This window comes from Apis cerana, linkage group LG2 (genome assembly GCF_029169275.1).
Source record: "Apis cerana isolate GH-2021 linkage group LG2, AcerK_1.0, whole genome shotgun sequence".
In the NCBI taxonomy this organism is placed as follows: Eukaryota; Metazoa; Arthropoda; class Insecta; order Hymenoptera; family Apidae; genus Apis; species Apis cerana.
In genome coordinates, this window is record NC_083853.1 from 15,748,363 (window position 1) to 15,773,933 (window position 25,571).

General features: G+C 35.5%; 4 protein-coding genes across 14 annotated transcripts; 2 read left to right on the plus strand and 2 right to left on the minus strand.

The window, feature by feature from the left end:
- Nucleotides 1-32: 32 nt before the first annotated feature.
- LOC107992474 (calcium-dependent secretion activator) lies at nucleotides 33-12,281 on the plus strand. 9 transcript variants are annotated; one of them, XM_017048361.3, is made up of 15 exons: nucleotides 33-172; nucleotides 2,357-2,854; nucleotides 2,932-3,099; nucleotides 3,464-3,955; nucleotides 4,046-4,449; nucleotides 4,691-5,155; nucleotides 5,279-5,638; nucleotides 5,759-5,998; nucleotides 6,089-6,391; nucleotides 6,848-7,014; nucleotides 7,182-7,633; nucleotides 7,725-7,883; nucleotides 7,964-8,080; nucleotides 8,229-8,464; nucleotides 8,558-12,281. In XM_017048361.3, the coding sequence occupies exons 2-15, from the start codon at nucleotides 2,438-2,440 to the stop codon at nucleotides 8,751-8,753; spliced, it is 4,176 nt and encodes a 1,391-aa protein (XP_016903850.1). In that variant the 5' UTR covers nucleotides 33-172; nucleotides 2,357-2,437; the 3' UTR covers nucleotides 8,754-12,281. The 9 variants fall into 9 exon arrangements, with proteins under 9 accessions (XP_016903850.1, XP_061927722.1, XP_061927720.1 ...); XM_062071738.1 differs by having other exon boundaries at nucleotides 6,089-6,389; nucleotides 6,858-7,014; XM_062071736.1 differs by lacking the exon at nucleotides 33-172 and adding an exon at nucleotides 440-577.
- Nucleotides 12,282-13,248: 967 nt separating this feature from the next.
- Nucleotides 13,249-16,277, plus strand: LOC107992477 (pyruvate dehydrogenase E1 component subunit beta, mitochondrial). Its single transcript, XM_017048370.3, has 5 exons — nucleotides 13,249-13,618; nucleotides 13,737-13,799; nucleotides 14,235-14,441; nucleotides 14,521-15,151; nucleotides 15,227-16,277. The coding sequence occupies exons 1-5, from the start codon at nucleotides 13,610-13,612 to the stop codon at nucleotides 15,376-15,378; spliced, it is 1,062 nt and encodes a 353-aa protein (XP_016903859.1). The 5' UTR covers nucleotides 13,249-13,609; the 3' UTR covers nucleotides 15,379-16,277.
- Nucleotides 16,222-18,382, minus strand: LOC107992476 (acidic fibroblast growth factor intracellular-binding protein). 2 transcript variants are annotated; one of them, XM_017048368.3, is made up of 6 exons: nucleotides 17,882-18,382; nucleotides 17,581-17,782; nucleotides 17,268-17,495; nucleotides 16,936-17,163; nucleotides 16,576-16,836; nucleotides 16,222-16,457 (listed from the first exon to the last, which is right to left on the minus strand). In XM_017048368.3, exons 1-6 carry the CDS (start codon nucleotides 17,964-17,966, stop codon nucleotides 16,376-16,378), a joined length of 1,086 nt encoding a protein of 361 aa, XP_016903857.1. In that variant the 5' UTR covers nucleotides 17,967-18,382; the 3' UTR covers nucleotides 16,222-16,375. The 2 variants fall into 2 exon arrangements, with proteins under 2 accessions (XP_016903857.1, XP_016903858.1); XM_017048369.3 differs by lacking the exon at nucleotides 16,222-16,457 and having other exon boundaries at nucleotides 16,487-16,801.
- A 1,614-nt stretch (nucleotides 18,383-19,996) lies between these two features.
- LOC107992505 (inhibin beta C chain) lies at nucleotides 19,997-25,509 on the minus strand. Of its 2 annotated transcripts, none has more exons than XM_017048430.3 (4): nucleotides 23,702-25,509; nucleotides 22,810-23,052; nucleotides 21,547-21,929; nucleotides 19,997-21,410 (listed from the first exon to the last, which is right to left on the minus strand). In XM_017048430.3, exons 1-4 carry the CDS (start codon nucleotides 24,159-24,161, stop codon nucleotides 21,243-21,245), a joined length of 1,254 nt encoding a protein of 417 aa, XP_016903919.1. In that variant the 5' UTR covers nucleotides 24,162-25,509; the 3' UTR covers nucleotides 19,997-21,242. The 2 variants fall into 2 exon arrangements, with proteins under 2 accessions (XP_016903919.1, XP_061927741.1); XM_062071757.1 differs by having other exon boundaries at nucleotides 20,814-21,407.
- Between the last annotated feature and the right edge of the window lie 62 nt (nucleotides 25,510-25,571).

The following is a 25,571-nucleotide window of genomic DNA, read 5'->3' on the forward strand; positions in this document are numbered from 1 at the left end:
TTTACTTTATGCTCCCTTTTCACGTTTTCGCTCCTATTTTATTACAATTATTTTGATCAAAGACTATTTTTTCTTCCTTTTTTACCCTCTTTCCACTTCAAGTTAGATTTAGAAAGTACAGACGATCATTTTTACAAGGATATTTTCTCTTCTTTTCCGATCATTCATCGAGGTAAGCGTGTAATCTCGTACTTTTCACAAAATGATATGACATTTTCCATCGTTATTTCGTTACATCTTCGATTGCTACACATTTCACATACGGTGTTTCTGAATCAATTCACTTATCTTTTTTTTTTTTTTCTTCCATCGGTCTATTTCTCCTTGTTGTTGCCGAAAGTTTATCTCTATCCTCGCGAGTGTTTCCCCAGTGATGTGCAACGTCAGTGGCCGCGTCGGCGTCGGCGTCGGCGTCGGGACATCAGTGTCGGTGTCACTATCGGCGTCGGCGCTATCATATCGGTGGTTGGTTAGTAGACGAACGAAGGCGGTCGAGTACGTTGGGACACGTCGTGATCATTGAGAGTTCAATCCGTCCACTCTCTTTAACCTTCGTTCACACTTGTTAATAACGGTGGCAAGTTTGTAAATCGTACATACCAGAGAAAACCCTAAACTGTCCCTTTTGTTTTTTTCTTTTCCATAGATCGCATTGTCATTATCAACGACGCGTCTAGATAAGTAACGAATAATTTGACATTTGTAACGCAAAACAAGATTCTGAGTGCGTTCGAGCTCGATAACATGAACACAGGATGATCTGTCGATATTCGGGGACTCTGTGGCCGCGTATTGCTTGAAAAAAAAGGTTGGTTTCAGTGGGCTTGTAATAACGATCGCAAAAGTTGTGACACGTGCGCATGCACGAAAGAGAACGAGAGTGCAAAAGAGGAAATGGGAATACGATAGGACACGAGCGACTGTATGCCAATAAGCAAAAGAGGGAAAGAGACAGAGCGAGAGATTCGCTCCAACAAGTAGATTCGTTTCGGTATTCCTGCGTGTCGCGACACACCCTTCGACACTGGATACGATCATTCGTTTTCGCGTTTCGCGTCGAATCGACGACATTACGTTTCGCGTTCAAACATAAATTCGATTTCATTTGACGACGACAAAATTTCGTAATAAAAAGATTTTTACGCGAGTTTTATGAGAATCGAATGGGGATGAAAACGATTAAAACGACGATAAAAACGACCAGCATATCGCGTAATAAAATTTGTAAAGGAATATCTACGAGTGAGAGGAAAATCTACGATAATGAGCTGTACCGGTGCCGGTAGTTGCGCGCGTTTCTACCCGTTGATATCGATGCGGAAGTGTCGATATGAGCTGCGTGTGTAATGCGTCTCGTCGACAGTGATCGGTCGGTCGAATTTTTTCATGAACTTTTCTTTGTATACTCGTTATCGCTCTCTTCGTCGTGGAAAAAATGAACGCGATCGAAAGAATAGGAACACGCGATCCTCGATCACGAATAGATACGACAGATATAATATAGTATGTACAATTTAGTTGGAACGTTTGTATATTTAAACGCACGTACGCGTGAAAAATATTAACGAGTTAAATCGAAGAGGAGAGGGTGTGTGTAAACATTGAACGCACTAAGAATAAGAAGAATCGATACGAAACGTATCGAGGAGGAACCACGTGTACGTGTTATTTATAGAATGGGAAATGCGCGGAAATGTGGGCCAATACGGGACGTTGAGAAGGAAGGAAAACAAAGGCGAAAACGCGCGTGAAATATAAAGCGTGTAAAAACGTGACCGTGCCACGATGCTTAAGGCGATTGAACTCGAATTTAAACTCGACTCTGACACGTTACAAGCGTTATCTATACGTTGCGTTACAGACATTTGCATATCTGTGGCCAAGTGTGTACTATAACTTGAAGTTCATGTACATGTGCACTCGTAAACGAACACGCGATTCACTCTAAGGTAGGTTTTTCGAAACCGATTCCGTCGCGCTCGCCAATTCGAATCGACCACCGCCGCCGTTTCGTTTCGCGTGCATCTCGCGTGACTCGATCCTCGCGCAAGTCAATCCTTGATCGAACAAGGAAGTACTGGAGTGACGCGATAGATAGAGCAACAAAGAAAATGCAACTGAACAGAGACGAACGAACGAATGGTGGCAATCGATATTCGTTTTGCGTTTCAACCGTCCAACTTTCTTATCTCTTCCCTCCCTTCCTAATATTTTTTTAATTATCTTAATTACGAGCGTGCATCGATACACGCAAAAACGCGCGTCTGTGCGTGTATGCGCGCGCGCGCTTGTATATACATATACGTGTATATATATATGAATATTCCAAGATGAAAAGAAATTGATCGGATCGTAGGTGTGGCGGACGGAAAGAAGAAGGGATTGATAACCGATTGGGAAAGGAAATATCGAAAAGTATATATCCTGAGGGAGCAGAATGATCGATCCGAGCTCGTCGGAGTCGGAAAGCGAGGAGGACCAGAGTTCTCAACACGTCGGAAGTGTCGGTGGCGGTAGTGGCGGAGGCAGCGGTGGAGCTCGCGCAGGGAGCGGTAGCTCGTACGGATCCCGGCGACAGATTGGACCCGGAGGGAGCCTCGCCACCGCGAGCGGTCCCGTTTCGGGTAGCGTGAGCTCGTTAGCCTCCCCAGGAGGCTCGATCCACGGACCGATCGGGACACCTCGAGCTGGCGGGGGTACCGGTCAGGATGCCGACGCATCTTCCTCTCTCTCCGCGGCGAGAAACTCGTTGTCGCCGTCGATGTCTGCTGCCCAGGATGCGGCTAGTTACGCTCAGAGACCTACCAGCCCCTCGCCCTCTGTCGCCAGCGAGAAAACCGAAACCGATCTTCAGGTTTATACATAGTCTTCCGTTTATTCTTCTTACGTCCTCTTTTACGTCAATCTTTCACATTTTCGTACGGTTCACAGGATAAGCAGGAGCGAGAAGAAGAGGAGAGAAAGACCAGGATACAGCTGTATGTGTTCGTATCGAGATGCGTTGCATATCCGTTTAACGCCAAACAACCATTGGATATGACGAAACGTCCGCTAAAAGTGACCAAGCAACAACTCGAAACGATATGTTCTCGTTTTCAGGTAATCCTTCCTTCCCTTCTTTCCTTTCTCTCTTCTTTTCTTATCGCAAGTGCAATTATTTATACGTCCGCTCTTACGATTCAATATGATATGTATATAAATATCTATATAAATGATAGAGATATCGAGAACGAAAGAAAAAGAAAAGTAAAGAAAGATCGCACGAAAGAAACCTTTTGGATAAGATGTAACGTAAGCGATGGAAGAAGCCGTATACCGTTTTACGCGCGAAATCGTCTATGAATTCACCTTCCTGGCCGATAGACGAACAGCGATGAATTGATTCACCTTAAAAATAGAGAATATACATATATATATATGCAGAGAGAGAGAGAGATTAATTAAATTTCATTATAATTTACAGAGTTTCCTAAAGGGAGAAACGCAAATAATGGCGGATGAAGCGTTTCGAAATGCCATACAGAATTACTACGATGTGTTTCTAACGTCGGATCGTGTGATGCAAATGGTTCAAAGCGGTGCTTGCTCGCAACTCGACTTCCGCGAGGTGTTCAAGGAGAACATAAAGATTCGTGTTCTACGCTTCCCGGAAATCGATGGATTGAGCAAAGAGACTGTACTTACGTCCTGGTTGGCCAAATTCGATTGTATCATGAAAGGTACGGGGGACGAGGAGACCAAGAGGCCCTCCAGGATGCAACAACAGTCTTTGATCTCGGAGATGATTCTGCCGAAGGAGCAGCTTTACGACATGTTTCAGCAAATTCTTGGCATCAAGAAGTTCGAACATCAGCTTCTGTTCAACGCCCTCCTGTTGGATTCAGCCGACGAACAGGCTGCCGCCATCAGGAGGGAGCTGGATGGTCGCCTCCAAAAGGTCAACGAGATGGAAAAGGTAGATCAAATTTTTCTCCCCCCTCTCCCTCCTCTCTTTTACTCTTTTATTACATTTTCTAAATTCAAACATACCTACGTGTTTCCATAGAATCGCAAGCTTATGCCCAAGTTTCTCTTAAAAGAAATGGAGTCGCTCTACATCGAGGAACTAAAGTCGTCTATCAATCTGTTGATGGCTAATTTAGAGTCATTGCCAGTCTCGAAAGGTTCGACAGACAGCAAATACGGGCTGCAGAAGCTGAAGCGCAATCACCGTCGTGAGCGCTCCCGCTGCCGCGGTCAGGGTTCCCTCGTTAAATTGGAGAGCGACTCCGCTGACTCGGAACCGCAGCTAACCAAAATGGACGTAGGCCTCACCTTCCAATTGGCTGTCGTGGTTGTAGAGGTCAGGGGTTTGAAGAGTTTACCACCCAACAAGATCGTCTATTGCACGATGGAAGTCGATCGTGGTAAAAAGCTGCAAACCGATCACGCCGAAGCCTCGAAACCTATGTGAGTAGCAACCTATCCTCGAAACTGCATCCGAAAAGCGAACCAAAAATAGTATACTTTCGTTACACTCGAGCCAAAATTCTGACCGAACGATTTAATTCGATTTAAAAAATCTCTTCGTCATCCTCCGCCACTCATCGTTCGCTCGTTTCGCTTTCGTTTCGCCTTCTTCTCTCTTCTCTCCCTCCCTCCCTCTCTCTCTCTCTCTTCTTTTTCTCTCTTTCGCCGCGTCGATTTACAGGTGGGACACTCAAGGCGATTTTACCACCATGCAACCTCTACCGCTGGTCAAGGTTCGACTCTATACCGAGAATTCGGCGATGCTCGCGCTCGAGGACAAGGAACTGGGCAAGGTGAATCTACGACCTACACCGTTCTCCTGTAAACATCCGGATTGGTATCGAATGTCTGTCCCGAAAAATTGTCCCGACCAGGAACTTCTCATCAAAGTTGGTTGCCGAATGGATAAACCGTTCAACATGAAACATTGCGGCTATCTTTACGCGATGGGCAAATCCGTGTGGAAAAAATGGAAGAAACGATACCACGTGTTGGTCCAAGTTTCCCAATACACGTTCGCGATGTGCTCGTACAAAGAGAGACGGAGCGAGCCGTCGGAGATGATGCAACTCGACGGCTATACGGTTGATTACATCGAGCCTCTTTCGGCCAATCTGATGGTCGGCATGGATTTAGATGATGGAAGGTAACGAGTTATCATCAAACTCGATCGATCGAATTATTCGATATCCGATTGTATTCGATGGAAAATCGTTATAACGCGATACGATAAACGGCGACAATGGCGATCAATGAGTCTTTTTTACAGATTTTATTTCAACGCTGTTCGCGAAGGGGACAATATAGTATTTGCCGCGGATGACGAGAACGAGTGTCAAACTTGGGTAATGGTCATGTACAGGGCGACCGGTCAATCCCACAAACCGACTCCGCCCGTGTCCGTGGCGGACAAAAATTCCACCATCAGCAAGATACAGGGAGACGCGGATCGAGCGAAAAAGCATGGAATGGAGGATTACATTAGCGCGGATCCTTGCAAGTTCGATCATCACGTCCTCTTCAAATTTTTGCAAAATTTGGTTCTGGATTATCGATTGAACGATCCCTACTGTTCTCTCGGCTGGTTTTCGCCCGGTCAAGTATTCGTTCTGGACGAGTATTGCGCGAGGTAAAACGATTTTACACCGTTAATCGGCACGGCAAAATAATCCAACATATTTTTTTCAAAAATACATTTTTTGAAAAGAAAAAGGAAAGGTATCCAGTTCCATTTCGTTTCGTTTCACAGATACGGAGTTCGAGGATGTTTTCGACATTTGTGCTACTTGAACGATTTGCTCGATAGAATCGATCGCGGTTTGATGATCGATCCAACCCTGATTCACTTTAGTTTCGCGTTTTGCGCCACTCACGTTTACGGGAATCGCACGGATCGAGTCGGTTCCATCACTCACGAGGAGAAGGAAAAGTTTCAAGACATCAAGGAGAGACTGAGGCAGATTCTCGAGGAACAAATTACCAATTTCAGGTATAAACGACCGTGTTGTCGTATCGTAAGATAACGAACGATTCGTTTCCTTTCTATTAACTTGCGTTAATTAATCTCGTAAAAACACAGATACAGCTTCCCTTTCGGTCGGCCGGATGGCGCGTTGAAGGCTACCTTGTCCCTGTTGGAACGAGTAATGATGAAGGATGGCGTCAGTCCTGTGCCTCAAGAAGAAGTGAAGACATTGATCAAGAATTGTCTCGAGAAGGCTGCTCTCGTCAATTATACCAAGCTCTCTGCCGAAGCGAAAATCGAGGACGATTTCAGCGGCGAGGTTTGCGTCCCGCCTAGCAAGAAACTCGAAGATCTCATACACCTTGCCGACATGTGCGTCGATCTACTTCAACAAAACGGGGAGCACTATTCGAAGGTATTAGTTGGGTTTCTACAACTGAGTATCATCTTCTCTTGGATCCTCGAGAGAAGTAAGATCGCACGTTAGAATAAGGAAGGATAAACGGTAATCACGATCATCGTTTCGCGTCCATCTCCCTCATTTTTTTACTAAATTTAATCGATCGATACGATTTAAAAAGATATACGACAAAAGAATATTAAATAACGCGTGCACGTTTCAAATTTTATTTTTCTATCTCTTGTGTACTTCCCTTCTGGTTAACGCGTATCCCGTAATTTTCGTCTAAATTTGCAAGATTATTTTCAAAGATCAGTATATCGTATAATCGATTATTCAGCTTGATCGTATTTACCGTACTCGAGGATTCTTCGATTCAGGGCGACGATTCCATCGAATCGCCCTGACAATACCCTCTCGTATACGTACATATGTGTGACGTCCAATATTTTCACGAGTCGCTCCTACTACACTGTACCGCAGGCGTTCGCCTGGTTTAGCGATCTTATGGTGGAGCACGCCGAGATCTTCTGGTCTTTGTTTGCCGACGATATGGACAAAGTGCTCGCCGAACAACCACGGGATACTTGGGACAGTTTTCCACTCTTTAAAATCTTGAACGACTATCTGAGGGAAGATGGTACGTATCATTTCTTTTTTTAATCTTCTTTTTCTTTTTAAATAAATATTAATAATATTTTTCTTCCATCTTTTCTTTTTTTTCCCTCTCTCTCTCTCGTTATTTCGTTTATTCCTTTTGAATCTTGTTAAAAGAGAGAAAGAAAAATATTTGTTTCTTGTTTGTAGATAATTTGAAGAACGGTAGATTTCACCAGCATCTTCGCGATACTTTCTCTCCGATGGTGGTGCGTTACGTGGATTTGATGGAAACCTCGATCGCACAATCCATTTATAAAGGCTTCGAGAAGGAACGTTGGGAAATAAAGGGAAACGGATGCGCGACCTCCGGCGAATTATTTTGGAAATTGGACGCTCTTCAATCTTTCATCCGCGATCTCCACTGGCCGGATCAAGAATTTCGCCAGCATCTAGAGCAAAGATTAACGTTGATGGCTTGTGATATGATCGAAACTTGCATTCAACGAACGGATGCCGCGTTTCAACAGTGGCTGAAGAAAGGCGTAACTTTCATTTCGACCGATTACATCATACCGTCGGAAATGTGCGCGATGGTAAACGTTATTCTCGACGCGAAAAATCAAAGTTTCGAACTGTGCACCATCGATGGCGTCGACGTGGTAACGTTCTCTTCGTTTCTCTCCGTCCGATTATTCCCCTCATTATCTCTTTATTATTCCTCTTTATTCTCGAGCCACAATTTATTTTCAGCACCAATATCACGCGAAAATCGATGATTTGATAGAGAAAACCTCGGCTGCTATGACCCAGGGAATGATCAACAAACTGGTCACGGTATTGGAGACGACCTTGTCCAAATTGTCCCGTTACGACGAGGGATCCTTCATAGGTTCCATTCTCAGTTTGACGGTATTTTTTTTTTTTTTGTTTCATGCTTATTTACCAACTTTCGACCAGATGATCGAGCCGCTTACAAAATTTTTTTTTAGAAGGTATCGGGAAGTGGGAAAGAAATGGGGCAGGCCTACGTAAGCTTTACGAGGAATTGTATGGATCAGATTCGTGGCAAAGTTTTGGACGAATTATGGATTTTAACGTTCTTCGAGGTAAAAATGTACCACCTTATTATTTTTTCTCTATATTAAAAGCAAAGAGAACCAAGTTTCTCTCTCTCTCTCTCTCTTCTCCCCCTCCCTCGTTCTCTGCCCCTTCTCTTTCTTCTTTCTTCTTAATTCTTTACTTTTTTTTCTCTAGCAATGGTACACGGCGCAAATTCAAATGCTGTGCACGTGGCTCTCGGAAAGACTCGACCATAGCTTACATCTATATCAATGTACCTGTTTGGCCCATATCGTAAAAAAAATTTACTCGGACTTTGAGTTACAAGGTGTTATAGAGGAAAAACTCAATTCGACGACATATCAGACTATATCTAAGAGGATGCAAACGGAAGAAGCGTCTTGTGCCTTAACGAGCGTTCAGAACGAAGAGTGAGTATTTTTTTATTTTTATTTTTTTTTTCCTTTTTTACTACCGAGAACAAGAGATACACGTTTCTTTTTTGCATCTTTCTTATTCCATAGAGGTCTTTCGGAGAACGGTAACGATGACGAGGTAGAACGACCAAAACCAAAGGTAACGGTCGTGGAAACGGTCAACAGCGAGGACGCGAATATTATCAGCAACGTTACTTCGAACGTTGTTGAAAAAGTTGGGAGCATGTTTGGCAAGGGCATTGGTGGCTTTTCGACAAAATTTGGTGGACCTAGCTGGTTTTGATCATTCTTTTTATATTACTTTATTACTATTTTATTATCGCTAATCCCTTTGTCATTTTTATCTTTTCTCTTATTATTCAGTATTAACATATTTTCTATTTCTTCCTCATTTTCTTTTCCTCCCCATTCTTTTATCCTTTTTTTCTAATTTTTCTTTCTCTTCTGTTCGTACTATTACCGTATTTAAATTATAATTTTCACGATAATTACCGATTATTTTTATTGTTATTATTATTCCACGTTCTTTATTCTCATCTTTGTCGTTATTATCATTATCATCGTTCATTACGATTATTAGTTTCATTACTTTCATTACTTTTAACATTTGGTCACTTGATAACTTTATATCGAACTAATAGATCGTTTCGTCTATAAATATGTATATAAACAAAACAAAAAGTTTCGACAGCAGGATTGTCCATAGTACACTTTAGAAATTTGTTCGAATTAAATATTCTTCGAAGAAGAATAATCGTCATTCGTTACAATCGATCGAAAGGACAACCCTTATCGTTAGATTTCACGAATTCTATATAGACTTTTCGACAAAACTTCGTTTCGTTGTTCGATTACGTTCGATTGTTCGTGTCCCGAAACGAAAGCATCACGCTTTTTATCTCGAATCTTTATCGATTTTTTACGTCGTTGGTCAAAACGTAAACAAGTAACGTGAGAACGAGTGCGAACGCGATCGGTGTAACGTCGAAAGGTCTTTTCCTTTGTCTTTCTCTGTCTGTGCATCGATAAATATGTACTTTCTACTTATATATCCTTTTGATCAAACTTTTATACAAAAATAATATACCTTGTTTGCGCTGTCTGTCGATCCACCGTTATGCTTTTAATTATTAATTTAATTTTAACTTTAACATCAATCGTATTTATTTACGTTAAATTTCTTTTTCGCGTTTCTCTTTCTCTCTCTCTCTCTTTCTCTCTTCATTCTTCTATCTACAAATCTTCTCTTTTATCCGTCGTATTGATATCTTTATCACAGAAATATTTAACGTTATTCGATTATTATTTTTCCGATGTAGTATGCATATATTATATAAAGCATTTAACATCTATAAACGAAAACTTGTCAACGAATACTTGTCTTTAAGTTTCGTTTGTTACTACGACGATTCAAAATTAATCTTTCGATCTTTATATATATATATATATATATATTTATATATATATATTGTATTATGTAAATTTGTTCGATGTATAAAAAAACATCGAGCACAATCATGATTTTTTTTCGTAATATTAAATATTTAAATACGAAATCAAATGATCGTCGACGCCTCGAAATATTTTGTCTACCTCAAATTGTTCGCATATTGATATATGCGAATCTCAATGATATGAAAATAAAATTCAAAGTTACGTATAAAATAAAGAATGTATCGAATCGTCGAACAAACGAACGAACGCACGAACGAACGAACGAACGAACGAACGTACATACGTACGTACAAGCAAAAGTAATAGTATTAAAAAACAATTGTTTATAAAAGATTTCGATGTGTGTCTTCCGATCGATGTGTACTTTGGCCATTTCCAATGTGCATGGAACAAATGCATATACATTTATACGTTTAATCGTTTCGTTCCCGTTCAACGCACGAGGAAACAAACGTTAGTGATTAAATAGAGAAACGTTGATGAACGAAATGCGATAGCTCTATTTAAATACATATACCTTACTCGAGGAGAATGCGTGCTGCATTCAAGAACAGTTATTGATAGATGTTTATTTGTGTGTGTATATATACATATATATATATATGTATATTGTATATATATAAACAATGTACATATATATATATACAATATATGTATATATTAGCGAGAAAACGGTACAGACAAAAGGAGATTTTTATATCGTGTAAATTAGCGCGTTGAAATGATGTTTATAAGCATCGCTTAATGCGTCCAATCGTATGACACGTACGCCGAACTCAGGCCTGCGCCCGTGCTCAAGCGTTTTTAACCGTGTCACCGATAGAACTCTACATACAACTCTATTGTTCGATTCTCTTTCGTGTAAACAAATTTCCTAGATTATTATTTCGTAATGAATCTCTTGACGCGATAACGCGTCACAATTATCTCTTGCTATTTCTTATCGGAGATGCCTTATGTATTCTCTCGTATCGATACCCGTAGATCGTTAGCTAAATATATGTTTCATATATCGATTGGCAATATAGTAATTGGTAATGTAACAATTTCGATAAATTATCACTTATACGTATATACGATTAAATCAAAATTCGATCGAAAAATTCAATCTCTCTTTTAAATATGGTTCACTTCGCTTCGTTGCGATCGTTTATCATGAATAAATAATACAGCGATCAATCATTTCGAAATAAACGTGCGCAATAAATAATGATTCGATATTTCCAATTCAAACGAATTAAATTTATGATTTAATAAAATCATGGCGATTATAATTTTTATACATTTGTCAAAATGGTCACCGATATATTTTTTTAAATGTCAAAAAAAATGCGTAACGAGACGGGTATTTGTATCGGAACTCGGATACATTGAGAAACGAACGTACAATCGAGAGTAGTGAACATTTTTAAAACTCAAGTTAACTCAAGTTGTAACATACTTACAGCCGATGCTAACGGTACTACGATTATTATGATCATTCTTACTATCGATGATTCTCCTGTTATCTACGGCTAATTAGACTAGGACGATCAAAAAACGATCTCTTTTTGCTCCGAACCCAGTATTATATACGCTAGTCACTTCGATCTTTTCTTCATCCTTCCATCTTTTCCATCCCTTCTTCTATCCATTTTTCTTTCTTTTTTTTAATTCTTTCTTCCCGTTTTACTTTTCTATTCCATTCTATTTTACAGCTATGTATAACATTATTACGTATACACACGGATACATACGTAACATATTCAGCAAAATATCGATTTTACAGATAAATTAATTTTACAATTACAAAGTAAAGGAATCACGAAATCCTAATATTTTTCGATCCTCTCTTTGTTATCTCACTTGATCTCGATTGCGTTATCGTGATTTTAATTAAAAACTTAAATAGACGATCTTTTATCCTAGTTAGTATTTTATTCGATTAAACTTCTATGCAATTGTTGTTCTCTCGTTAATAAAAAATCCGACAAAGAATAATATCACGGTCTAGAACGTATACCCAAACTTAATTTCCTCCTCGAAATATCGATGCACGGAGAGTCATATTCGTCATTCATATACGTATATTACGTTTCATGAAACATTCTTTCCCCCCCGTTAATTCCAACAATTAATATTACGTACATTTGGAACGCGAGATTCTAAATACAATCACGATGCACAATGTCTTCGCATACAATGTTCTCTTGTATGAATATTAACATATATATATGTATATATATGTATATATATATGTTAATATACATTTTCTATAAAGGCAATCTTCATGCACGCAACACGCATTTTCACATAGCATTGTCATTGTACCATGAATGATTACTTTTTGTAAATAAACAATGTGCTAATGTTGGTATTTTGTCTCCTTGATCTAAGGATTCGTAATTCAATTTTGGTTTTGTTCGAGTATAAAATTAATCCGATTATCGATCTAATTAATCATAAATTCTTCATCGATCGATATTTTTTATAAAAATAAAATTAATATGTAACATTTCCACGTGCTAATTTCAATATATTTTATATATATATTTTTTTTAATACTTATTTTCATCTTTCAATCATATTTTCAATTCGCATAAACATTGTTCGCAAAATTTATATATTTTTATAACTATTAAAATTCTTTAATCTTTTTTTTATTCATTCGCGACATTATGCGGCAAATCAACAAGAAACAAACGTAGGTTGCACATATACATATGTATAAGACATGACATGATGTTCGTAAGCGCTGAAACGATATTATTGCATAATAATGTAATATAATTTTCAACAATCTAATTATTAATTCATTTTTCCTATTTCGTTCTTTTTCTTTCTTTCTTCTTTTTGTCTTATATAATCGAAATTGACAATAAATAATTACGAAATGATCAACACTACATATTCTATATATATAAGTATATATAATATACATATTATACGTATGTACAAATACACGCTATACATTTATACATATATATGTATATATTTATATGTATTTATATGTTTTAGAAAATAATTAAAATTTAAAAGTCTAAATAATCGAAATAAATAATAAAAAAGAAATAAGAAAAATAAATTTATTCTCATCTTTGGACATAATTTTGGATAATTTATGTAAAATTAAAAAACAATAATTTTTATTTTTAATTTTATATTCGTGTTGTATATTCATTATCACTTTACTTGTACTTCGTCCTATTCCAAATTAACCGCGAATTTGTTACTCGTGTTCTTCAATAAAAAAAAAATACTACTTCATTAGCTATGATTGGTCAGATCATAATCTCCACAGTTTATCATTGGTCAGAAAAAGTGGCGCTTCCTATTTATTGTCGTCATCATTGTAATCGTTATTAATTATAAATAATACATTTTCATTTTTTTAATAATTTCATAAAAAAACTTAAAGAAAAAATGTCAAAAATAGTTAAAATACAAAAAAATTGCATCGTTAATAATCTATCCTTCGATTATATATTATAAATCATCGCATAAATCATAGCAAATTCGTTTCATAAGAGTTTGCCTATTGACCTTGAGCTGCTCTGGTACCGTTCCGCATTTCGATTTATGGTAAAGACGGAGTCACGAACCAGAGGCCCTGGCGACTCATGTGAATAACGACTTATAGAATAGTTAAATCGATAGAAACGATCTAAAATTTAATCAATTATTATCAATCTTTTGACGGCTACAATGTTTTCGGTAAATATATGTTAGATCAGAGAGTAAACTTGAGTTTAAATCTTAAAAAATATATGACATGCTCATAGTTCGAGAACAAAATGAAAAATTCATATTTTTGATTATTTATTATTTTTAGTCAATTGTAACGAGAGTTATCCGACGTTCGTTTTCAACGTCAAAATGGAATGCTGTGCAGCAGGTAAGATTAACAATGACTATTATTCAAATATTCTTTTCTCTACTTGCGTTTGTTCGAATATAACCTATTTTTGCTTTGACACGATCATACTCGCGCCATTCGTTTTCTTGTCCTTTAATAGACTTAACATTAATAAAAGATATAGTTATTCATTGCATTACGAAAGATTTTATCTAATTTTTATTATAATCATTTATAATAAATCATGCAATCTGATTATTACATGTTGAAGGACGATAAAGGTCATCCATATTCGAGATCAATTATTCGATGATAAATTATTGAAACTTACGATATTCGATTCATATTGTGTATGTATTGTTATTTGTAATGATTGTCGATTGTTATAAAAAAAAAAGTAAAGTTTCTTAATTATATTTTTCGATTATTTATTTATTTTTTTTTTTCTACTTAATTTATATAATTTCGATATAGATGACGGTACGAGATGCTTTAAATTCAGCCTTGGATGAAGAGATGGAAAGAGACGAAAGAGTATTTTTACTTGGAGAAGAAGTAGCATTGTATGATGGAGCCTATAAAGTTTCTAGGGGCCTCTGGAAAAAATATGGAGATAAACGTGTTATTGATACTCCTATCACGGAAGCAGGATTTGCTGGTATAGCTGTTGGAGCAGCTATGGTATATATCATTGATTTCTTTGATGTCTCTTTTTCTTTTTATTAATATTTAACACTTGTTGTACAATTAAATATTCTAGGCTGGTTTACGTCCTGTATGTGAATTTATGACATTCAATTTTTCTATGCAAGCAATCGATCAAATTATTAATTCTGCCGCAAAGACATTTTATATGTCCGCTGGACGAGTAAATGTACCAGTTGTTTTTCGTGGACCTAATGGAGCAGCAGCTGGAGTGGCAGCACAACATTCGCAATGTTTTGGTGCTTGGTATAGCCATTGTCCTGGTTTAAAAGTAGTATCACCTTATACTAGCGAAGATGCAAAAGGATTATTAAAAGCTGCCATTCGAGATCCTGATCCAGTTGTTGTGTTAGAAAATGAAATATTATATGGTGTTCAATACCCTATGTCTGACGAAGCTTTATCAAAAGATTTTATTTTGCCAATTGGTAAAGCGAAGATTGAACGTGCTGGCAAACACGTTACATTAGTGGCACATTCCAAAGCAGTTGAACAAGCTCTTCAAGCAGCGAATGAACTTGCAGGAAAAGGAATAGAGGCAGAAGTAATAAACCTTAGATCATTAAGACCCTTAGATATAGATACCATTGTACAATCGGTAGTGAAAACGAATTATGTTGTAACTGTGGAACAAGGTTGGCCGCAATGTGGTATCGGTGCGGAGATTAGTGCTAGGATTTCGGAAAGTAAGTTTTCTTAATCCGTTTTACATATAAAGAATTTAATCGTGCAAGTATATATTTTATATTTGTTTTCTTCAGGTGAAGCTTTCTATCATCTTGATGCACCAGTAATGCGCGTTACAGGTGTTGATACACCTATGCCTTATGCCAGAACGTTAGAAAATGCATCTCTGCCACAAGCAAATGATATTGTGTATACAGTAAATAAAATACTAGGATTGGTACAGTAGTTATTTATATCTATTTCTAGGTAAAAGAATTAAAATTTCCCATTTCTCTCTCTCTCTCTCTCTCTCTCTCTCTCTCTCTCTCTTTCTCTCTCTCATTTTCATTCTCACTCTCACTTTCATTCATTCAAATTTTACACAAATTATTCCTTTACATTACGATCTTCTTTCGTAGATTTTTCATATAGGTAGGGAGTAAAAAGTTAGAAATGTTAACAATTAATAGGAAGTTGTTTTGAAGTTGCTTAATAGAAAATAAATTCAACTTCCAATAATTGTACATATATAAAAATTCATAAATGTATAGTCTAATCCAATTAGGATATAGCTAGGATATAGATTGTAGCATCGATATAGCGAAAAATAAAAAATGATTCGACTGTAAAATGCCAGAGACATAAAAAAATGTCAAATGTGGCATCATGCTGCCAATAATTTATGGTATGGTAATTTATTATAAGTATTTGATTTTATTAGTATGTACAAATGTGTATAGTAATATTTATACATACTGGTGCGTAAAAACAAACTCGAGTCGATTCGAGATAATACTATGTATAAAAGAAATTGAATACTTTGATTCCTTGATAGAATTTTGAACAATTTAACATAGGATTTTTAAAATCTATCTATTGAGGCAAATTAATATCTTTGCACATAAAAGAAAATGCTTATTGAAATACTGCCACATGAAATAAATACATATAAAGAGTTAGTAAGAATAATATTTCTCGTTTTAAATTATTACATCAAAAGTGATTTCTAAAAGTATTCAATAAGTAAATAAATAGACAGATAAAATTGTAAATTCTGATGTATATGAAACAAATGAATAAATATACCATATTTGTTTATTAATTATTTATTATGAAAATTTAATAAATAAATATAGCTACATCTTTCTCGATTCGTTTTATTTTCTACGTTTTACTTATCATTATTCCATAAATTCAATTGCATTTATTTTTTGTATTATATTTTCTTCATTAGTTGTTAATAGTCATGTATGATACATACGCAATAAACAACATGTAACAACAGTCATATAACGTTCAAAAGCATCTCTCAATTCATTGTCTCTGCTAAAAAAAAAATTTAAAAAATGAACTAATTTTTATAATTTTTATATATAATTATTATTTTTATAAATTATATAATTTATTATATAATTATATTATATTATATTTATATGTTCTTTACCTAACAACATCCATATCTAATGCACATTGAGTATAGACTGAAAGAAAATTTCTGAGATCTGTGTGTGTCCAATTTACTTGACGCCATGGTTCTATACATCTTTCTACTAATTCCAAGAAGAAAAATCGTAAATCTCTAGAACGATGAAGATTACATGCTATTCCTAAAATAGCCCTTGTATACGAACGAAAATTTGCATCTATCTCTTGATAAATACTTGAACGCTCTAAAAGTAAAGGTTTAAGCTTGATGCATACCAAACTGTAAAGAAATAAGATGCAATCCGTACATAATATATAATATATAATTAAACGTATGATATAATTATAGTTTCTATGAAAAAAAGAACAATAAGCTTACTGTTTGTGATGTTTTTCATTTTCCAAAAGTACCCTACATTCTGCTAACTCCAACAAGAATTCTCTATCCAAATCAGTATCAAAATATTCCGATCCAACACAACGATACGTCCATGATGACATCATACTGTTGGCGCAATGATATAAATCAGGAAATGTCAGAAACTGAAGCTTTCTCTTATTCATTTCAAATCGAAGACATGCTACGAATACCACAGCGGCGTATCGCCTAATCGATCGTAAATGTTAAATCAAATTTTATATATCTTTTAATACATGTATATGTAGATTAATACAAAAGAATAACAGAAATAATAATATTTTTAATGTTACTTAGCAAGATCTTCAGAGAGTAAAAAATGTTGTTCAATATTGGCAGCCAAAGAACCTGGCAAATCTTCAACTACCTTGAACACTCTTTTTACATTATCATATTGCCGACGACAACTTTTCAAAGTTATACCTGTTTTTTCCGATACCTCATCCATATCTTTTCTACTTTTCGATGTCAATTTTTTGCCTAATAATTCTCTAATAACAACATCATCGAATTCATAGTACCTGCAAATTGTCAAAAGAATATATGTATTAAAAAGAAATATAAATGTATGTAAAGAATACAAGCAATAGATAAATTTGTTTATACATTTCGATAAGCATCTGACTAGTTTGTGGTTCTATTTGAAATGCGAGTTGTTCACTCGCTAATTTAGTAGGCGTGTGAAGTAATTTTTCCAAGAGAGCATAAGTACGATAATGATCAAGAATATCGGAAGCTACTAATTCAATAGGAGCATTTGTTTGATGACATATTCCTCTTTGATGTAAAATATTTACTGCTTCGCTTGCTAAATTAATAAAGGATATCATATGAATTATATTTATATTTTATAACGAAAATAAATATAATTTTATTTGACAAAAAATTCTATATTTATCAAACTTACAAGAATGACCATCAACCCAAAGTTGATATATTTCAGGATCAACAAGAGTATAATTACTGATAAATACGTCAACTTCGGATAGCATTGCGAAAACAATTTTTTAATTCCACTCTTTAAAATTTCATCCATACAAAGGCTTAGCTGTACATTGATTTAAGATATTGCATACATTTTTAACATCGTATATATTTATATTTATTATAATTCGTCCGAGATTAACATCTTGTTCCATAAATATATACTCTAAATATTTACAAACATTTGAGAAAGAGAAAATTGCACATATCACCTGCACAAAGACGATGTACAGAATAGAATGTCCAATTTATAAAACTTATCTATTATCTCATGTTTTAAAATATCAAAAAGATCAAATAAATTTTGTTATGTTATATTCTCTACGGTTTAACTTGGAAAATAAACGAAACTCGATCACAAACGAAAAATTGAATAGATGCGACATCTTATAGGATTTTGTATCACATTTTGAAATACCAACTTTAAATAGAAATAGATCAAAGTATTTTTTACGCCATCTAACATGATATAATTTAAATATGTATACTTAAAAATACAAAATAAAAATCTGTTCTTATTCATTTCATAACTTTACAAACTGAAATGAGAATATATTATACATTATCTAATAAAATTTCAATCTATGATTAAAATTACTCTTACCTTTTGTAAAGAAAGAATAAAATATTAAATTATATTGAATATTTTAAATATTTATAAATCCTACTTATGATCTGAAGGTTTCTTTAATCCTTAATATAATAAATTGACATAATGTAATAAGTAATTAAAAGATTTATCTAATATAAAGAAAAAAATGAGATGCTATTTTTGTAAAATAAATAGAATCATATTTACATAAAATCATTATTTCATATTTTTATTATTTTTATTAAAAGGCATTATATTTTTAAAATTATTTTGCCTTCGAAACTTCAATTAAATGATAATTTGTAGATTATTTGTTTAAAGACATTCAAATTCGATTAATGATTAAATTAAAAGAAAGAAGGAAATATTTTAAATAAGGCTTAATAATCTATAATGAAGTTAAATAATAAATATTCAATATAAATTTTACGTAATTATATATTTTTTTAATGAAATGCGATTTGTCACCACATTTTCAATCGTAGACTGATGACACGTGCATTGTGATTTATCTCGCCATTAAACTATAACAGTTTTTTGATTGGTCAAAATATAGTAATTCCCTTTATTTCAGTTACGCAAAAATTGAAGTAATATTTTATTTTTTTCAATTATTTTAAATATAAATTTTTATATTAAAATTTAACAAAGACACATATATCTTAATATATTTTATCTTAATACATATAGTATTTTATATAAAATACAGCAAAACACAGCAAAAAGCAAAGTTGTTTTTTGAGCGCATAAATTTTACAAAGTAAATATAGATAAGAAGTGGAAATAGCGAAAAAAAATAGAAAAAGAATAAAAATTTGGGAATCAGCGCTATTTCTGGAATATCTCAGATGAAACTATAAATAATCTTATCTCTATCCTTTTCCCACTATTTGTTTTCCTTATTTACATTTACCATTGGCACGTGACCAGATATAATCGAATACGGAATATGAATTGAATATACATATATTTCTCTTTTAAAACTACATATATCTTAATCTTTAATGTAAAAAAAATATATATATACATATATATATTCTTATTTTTACAATGTTTATAGAATTTAATCTTATGTAAAGAATGTTATATCAAATAGAATATCATAAACGAAATTGTATGAAATATATTTTAAGATAAAAATTTTAATAAAAATTTGACGATCTCGCGAAAAATGTAAAATTTTTTAAATATTTTTAACAATAATAATTTTTTGCTTTATACCATAAAGAGGGTTAATCGATTTTGAATCTTTTCGATTTCAAAAAAATTGAATTTTTTATACAAATAATTTTATTTTAAGATTAAAAAACATTCGTCTAAGATGTTTATAAGATTCTACACACGTATCATTTATAATACAAATTATTTTCTTGAAATTACTTTTACGTTTTTCTTATCATTTAATAAATCACATTATATATAAACTATATTAATTTTTACTCAGAATCAGCGTCCCAATCAATTATTTATTCATTGAATCTGTATAAAGAGAACAAAGTATATTACAGAAATATAAAATCGCATATTTGATTTGTAATTATAAAATATTTTTTAGCCCCTCTATCTTATTTTTATTTCATTCGTTCATTGCAGTAGTATTTGCAATTTCTCAATTATTATTAATGCTTGGAACAAAAATAAAATAACAATGTATTTTAGAATCGATACGCATACGTAGAATAAAAATATATCTGGTATAATAATTTCATTTGATCGGTTAATTATTTTTTTCTATTGTTTCAATTAAATGATAATAAATATAATGATAGTGCAGAAATATCTTACGATCGATTCCCTCCGTAAACATAGGAATAATAGGATAAGTGGGAACGATTGTATCACTTTTTTCATAAAAAAGAAAAAATAGTCAAAGTGAATTTATCATAGAAGCAAGTTCTCTCGTATCGTAAGCTTCAACGATTGTTTATCTATTCTAATATAACTGATTTGATTCAATAATAAATATATTTTATCAAAACGTGCGCGCGTAATTATACAATTGTCTTTGGATTAAATATGAAATAACTAATAGTTTAAACGTACGATTTTTACGATAACGGAAAATATAGCTAGAAAATGAATACTGTTTCGATTATTTACGCAATATGTACGCAATATGTACGCAATATGTACGCATATAAGCATGTGATCCTGATCGACATTACGCAACTTTGTATTCAACTTATCAATTTATAAATATCGTTCTCGAAAAATTAAAAAAATGGTAAATTTCTGCATACATATGTATAATAATGAGAATAGCGTAAATAATATATATGTATATATATAAGTATGTACATATACGTATATAATATAACGCGACGATTCGTTCGATATCAAAGCCAAGATCAAAGGCAATTTATGCATGTACACATTCTCGGCTCTATTTTCGCACAATAATTTCTGATCTTTCTGGAAGACGACTTTTGGTCGAGACCATTTAAATATAACGTAACGTTTTCTTAGTTATTTTCTTAATTCTCGTCACAAACTTGACGTACTATTCTCATATTGAACGCAACATTGGAGAATTTTGTACACACAAGTTACACGCGCATGTCTACTCGTAACGAACGAGGCAGGTACATACGTACAACGAAGTTTGAAATGGAAATTGAAAAAAGTTGGAAAAATCGATTAATGCGAGGATTGCATCTTACATTATTGTAAAGAATCGATCGATTTTTCGAAATCACATACAACCACACGCTTCGACTACCATGTTCGGCAATGTTTTCTGCGTAATCGTATTGTTCGAATCAACGTAGAGCAATTGAATCGGTGATAATTGCGTAGGTGAACAGCATGGAACGATCTCGTTCTTTCGATGTATCGTATTCCCATTTTTGCTCAATAACTTCTGAAACAAGAACAATTTACGATAATTAAACTTATAATACGATAATTGTTTCGAGAACAATTACGTTCAATCGATAAACGATCGTAGTGAAAGATAATAATAACAAAGAAAAAAGAAAAACAACAAAAATGCCCACTCTGATCACATTATTGTAGAGAGATCCACTGATGGTTAACGAAGCTGCGGAAGAACAAGATCCACGGCAGAAGTACGCGTGATATCCGTTTGGATGGAGGATCCAATCGCTCCAACCGATGTCTTCGAAATTAATGTAGAGTTCGTCCCTGCAACACTCCTTCATTTCCGGCAAACAATTCGAGTTTCTCTTCGGCCTGTTTTTTTGCGGTAACGGGGATGTGTGTATGACGAGGAAAGGTTTCAAAGTTCGTCGAATGGATACAGGCGCGGTATCTCGGTCGATCGAGCAAGTGCTGCAAGCTATCTGTATCGCGTGATTTAACCGAAGTTCTTTCACCCATTTCTTCAAGGTGAAGCTCACGTCGGCCTTGACCCATCCCTCTGAAACAACGATCGAACGGTCGTTTTAATCGTCTCACCGCGTCGCGAACACAGCCTCGCTACCCTCCTCTACACTTCTCCTCGCTTTTTCGATTCACGATTCACGATGTCAAGGAACGAGGTTACTTTCGTCGCGAAAAATAATTGGAAGCATCGATTCCATTCATCCTTTTCTTCTCTTCTTTTCCTTTCGTATAATACTACGATTTCAATCGGATGGCGATTTCGAACAACACGCTCGTTTGAAATTTCCGATCAATTTAATTCGCGTTAAAGATACGCAATTTGGAAATCTGCCGATTAGAGAGAAAAATGCGTTATTTATAGGGACATTATTTATAGACACACGTATAAACGTGTATCGGTAGGATTCTGTAACGCGATCTTTTAGTAATGCAGTACGAAATGCTTATATCGTGACAGCGTTGCATTTTTTTTTCGTATACCCTTTCACGGTCTAAAGTCTTTAGCGAGAAGCACGGTCTAAAGTCCTTGTTAAGTTGAAACCGTTTTATCTTTGCATAGTTTTGCTTTGCCTCGCCAAGCCTTTTTTTCCTGTATCTTTATGCATTACCCCTCCTTTCTTTCATCTATCCGTTTATCCATCGATTTATCCGTTTCCTGTTCCCGTTCTTTCCTCCCTCCCCCCTTTTTCATTTCAATTTTCGCGATTATCAATCCACTGTTTTCAACCAAGCTCGGCTCGATCTTTGGACCGAAAACACGGCAAAATTGCTATTTCGTGTATATGAGAGATATCGTTCCGTGTAACGAAAATATCGAATGCGAATAAGAAAGGAAGAACGAAGGAGAGTAGCGAGTTTGTCGCGAGGTGTCCTTTAAAAACGAAATAGGAAAGTTCGATCTCGATTCGACCCACCTCTGATATCGGTTTCAAAGATAGCCATGATCATGTTTTTTTCAAAGTTTCCATACAAATCCCAATGATCGAGTTCAGAGAGTACAAAAGTTTGATTCCGGTCGTCATTCTCGTCATATTCCTTGTAAAACCAAAGTTGCGCCGAGGTCACGTCCACAAATTGCATTTCGTTCGGTAGATAAAACGTGAAGCATGCCGTCAAATGGTTCGATCTTTGCCGGCACTTTTTCGAATCGGCAATACCTGAAATTATATCACCCCCCATTTATTCCAACGCACGGATTCCTTCCTATTCTATACTTTTCTCCTATAAATTATTACCGTTCGTGATCGAATACTTTTCGATATCTTTCAAACGATTCCCCTTCTTTTTCAAACGCGTGATAAACATTTTTCGTTTCATTAGAAAATAATAGGAGTAAGACGAGACAAGATACGAGAGTACGTTACAGATAAGGGAAAAATATAATTCGAAAAGAAAGTATGGGAACGACGAAATTTACGACGCGTTTTCTTCTATTCACCAACATTCCGTATTCCACGCATTCGTTGATCGAGCGAGAACGAATGTAAAAGGCAAGAATGTGTGTACTCAATATCGAAAATGCGGGAAATAAAATTGAAACGGTGATAAATTGTGACTTTTCTTCAAATCGATTTATCGATCAAATATATATGGGGAGAAATATAAAGATTCGAAACGAATTTTATCGAACGATTGATTGATTAAATACGAAAATTCTCTCTCTTCTCTGATTTTTTTTCTTTGCTCTCCTTTTAGAATTGGTATACGTATTGGTACACGAAGGTATAAAGGTATATCTTGGCGAGAAATAGCGAATACAATATATACGTATACGTATGGAAATTAAAGGAATTAACAGGGACTGACCTTCGTTTGGAAAAACGACAATCTGATCAGTTTTTCCGTAAAAACTGTCGACTGATTTTTCCGGTTCGAGTGGCGCTCCGGGTCGAAGTTCGAGCACACGGCCATTTATCAGAGGCTTTGGCAAGGTCGAGAGCGGCATCGATATCTCGGGTGGTTTGGAAAGCCGTAGCTTCTTGAGGATTTGTTGTTTGACATATTCGACTCTTAGTTCCGTTAGAATTGGATCCGTAACGGTGATCAGGCCAACTTTGTTTTGCGCGCATCCGGCGCAATCTTCTTCCTTGAAAGATGACAACGAGGATAAAAACGAAGACGAGGACGAGGAAGTCGAGCTGGTCGACCGCGAATAAGAACTCCATCGAACGACAGGAATGGTATTGGTGACTTTCGGTAAAATGACTTCCACTTGATTATCCAGCAATAGAAGGGAAAGTAACAACAATCGTTGAATCAGACGCATCGTTCCTATATTTTTTTACGCTTATCGATATCCCACACTCTCCTCTCTCTTCTCGCCTCCCGATTTCTCGATCCAATTATTCTCTTTCACCGATATCTATCTTCGATCTTCTTTCCAAGGATCTCACCGATCGTACAACGTCCATTCGTTTTCCATCGACTCCTCTCTTCCATAAATCGTTCGGTATCGATCCAATCGCCGATTAATTCCATCAACTCGAATCCCACTTTTCTTCCAAATATATCCTCGCTTCGTTCCACCTTACATTTTACCAATTTCTCTCTTACCAACTCTCCTTCCTTCCTTTCTTTCTCTCTTCTTTCGCTTCCCTTACCTTACTCCTTTACCTTTCCACTCCTCTCTACCCTCATTCCCGAATTCGTTTCCTTCCTCCCCTTCACCATCCCTCCCTCTCACCCTCTTTTCTCTTTTCTTTCACCTTTATTTATCGCGAAATTCCGTCCTTTGCTTGGCTGCGGGATACGTACATGTATATTTATATATATATATATATATATGTATATGTATATATACATATATATATATATATGTATATATTTGTTCGATCAACGGGCGAAAATCGATGTTCGATCCACTTTAACGATGAACGAGCGACTCTAATTTTAGACTCTGTTGATTCTATCTTTTCGATCGATCCAGCCGTCTTCTTCACTCAACCACCTTATCCGCCAAGACTAAAGATACAACGTTGGGATGGTTTCAGTCACGCATCGGTTCTTGGTACAGTCTGAACTTTGCTCCATGAGCGGGGGATACAGCGGATTGGATGGAGACGAATCGTACTGATATCGTCGGTTGAAACACGCGTCACGAACATGCTTCGCTTCGTCCCCTTTGTCATCATTCTCACCTACATTCTCAACTCCTCGCTCGAGCCGGCCAATTCCACGCGGTTTCTCGCGGAGAAGAAAGAATACGATAAACGAAAGGGTATATAAAATATATCTACCTCCCCTATTTTTACCATACACGTATCGCATCGTACGTAATCGCATCGTATATTCCAGAGAGATACTACGTTCGATGAATGAAAATACGTCGAGTAAATTTCTTCCGCGTAATTTGCTCGATCGGCGATCATTTGCGCGCGCGTCTATCATCTTTTTTTTCGATAAATCTTTACCCCCTCGCCGAAACTTTGTTTCGAGGACGCGGTCGTTAGGTAATCGAGAAATTATCAGCCAGAAAATGATTACACGGTGAATTCAAGGTTAACTTAAATTATCGCTTCCGAGAAAGATCGAGCAAGTTATTGTCCGAACGATGTAACGATCGTTCCATCTTTTTTCGAAAGGTGCAAAATATCGCAGATATTTTAATAATATGCACGTATGGGAAAAATAAAAATAACGAGATACCGATTCACCGGTTCGAGATTTCGAGATTTCA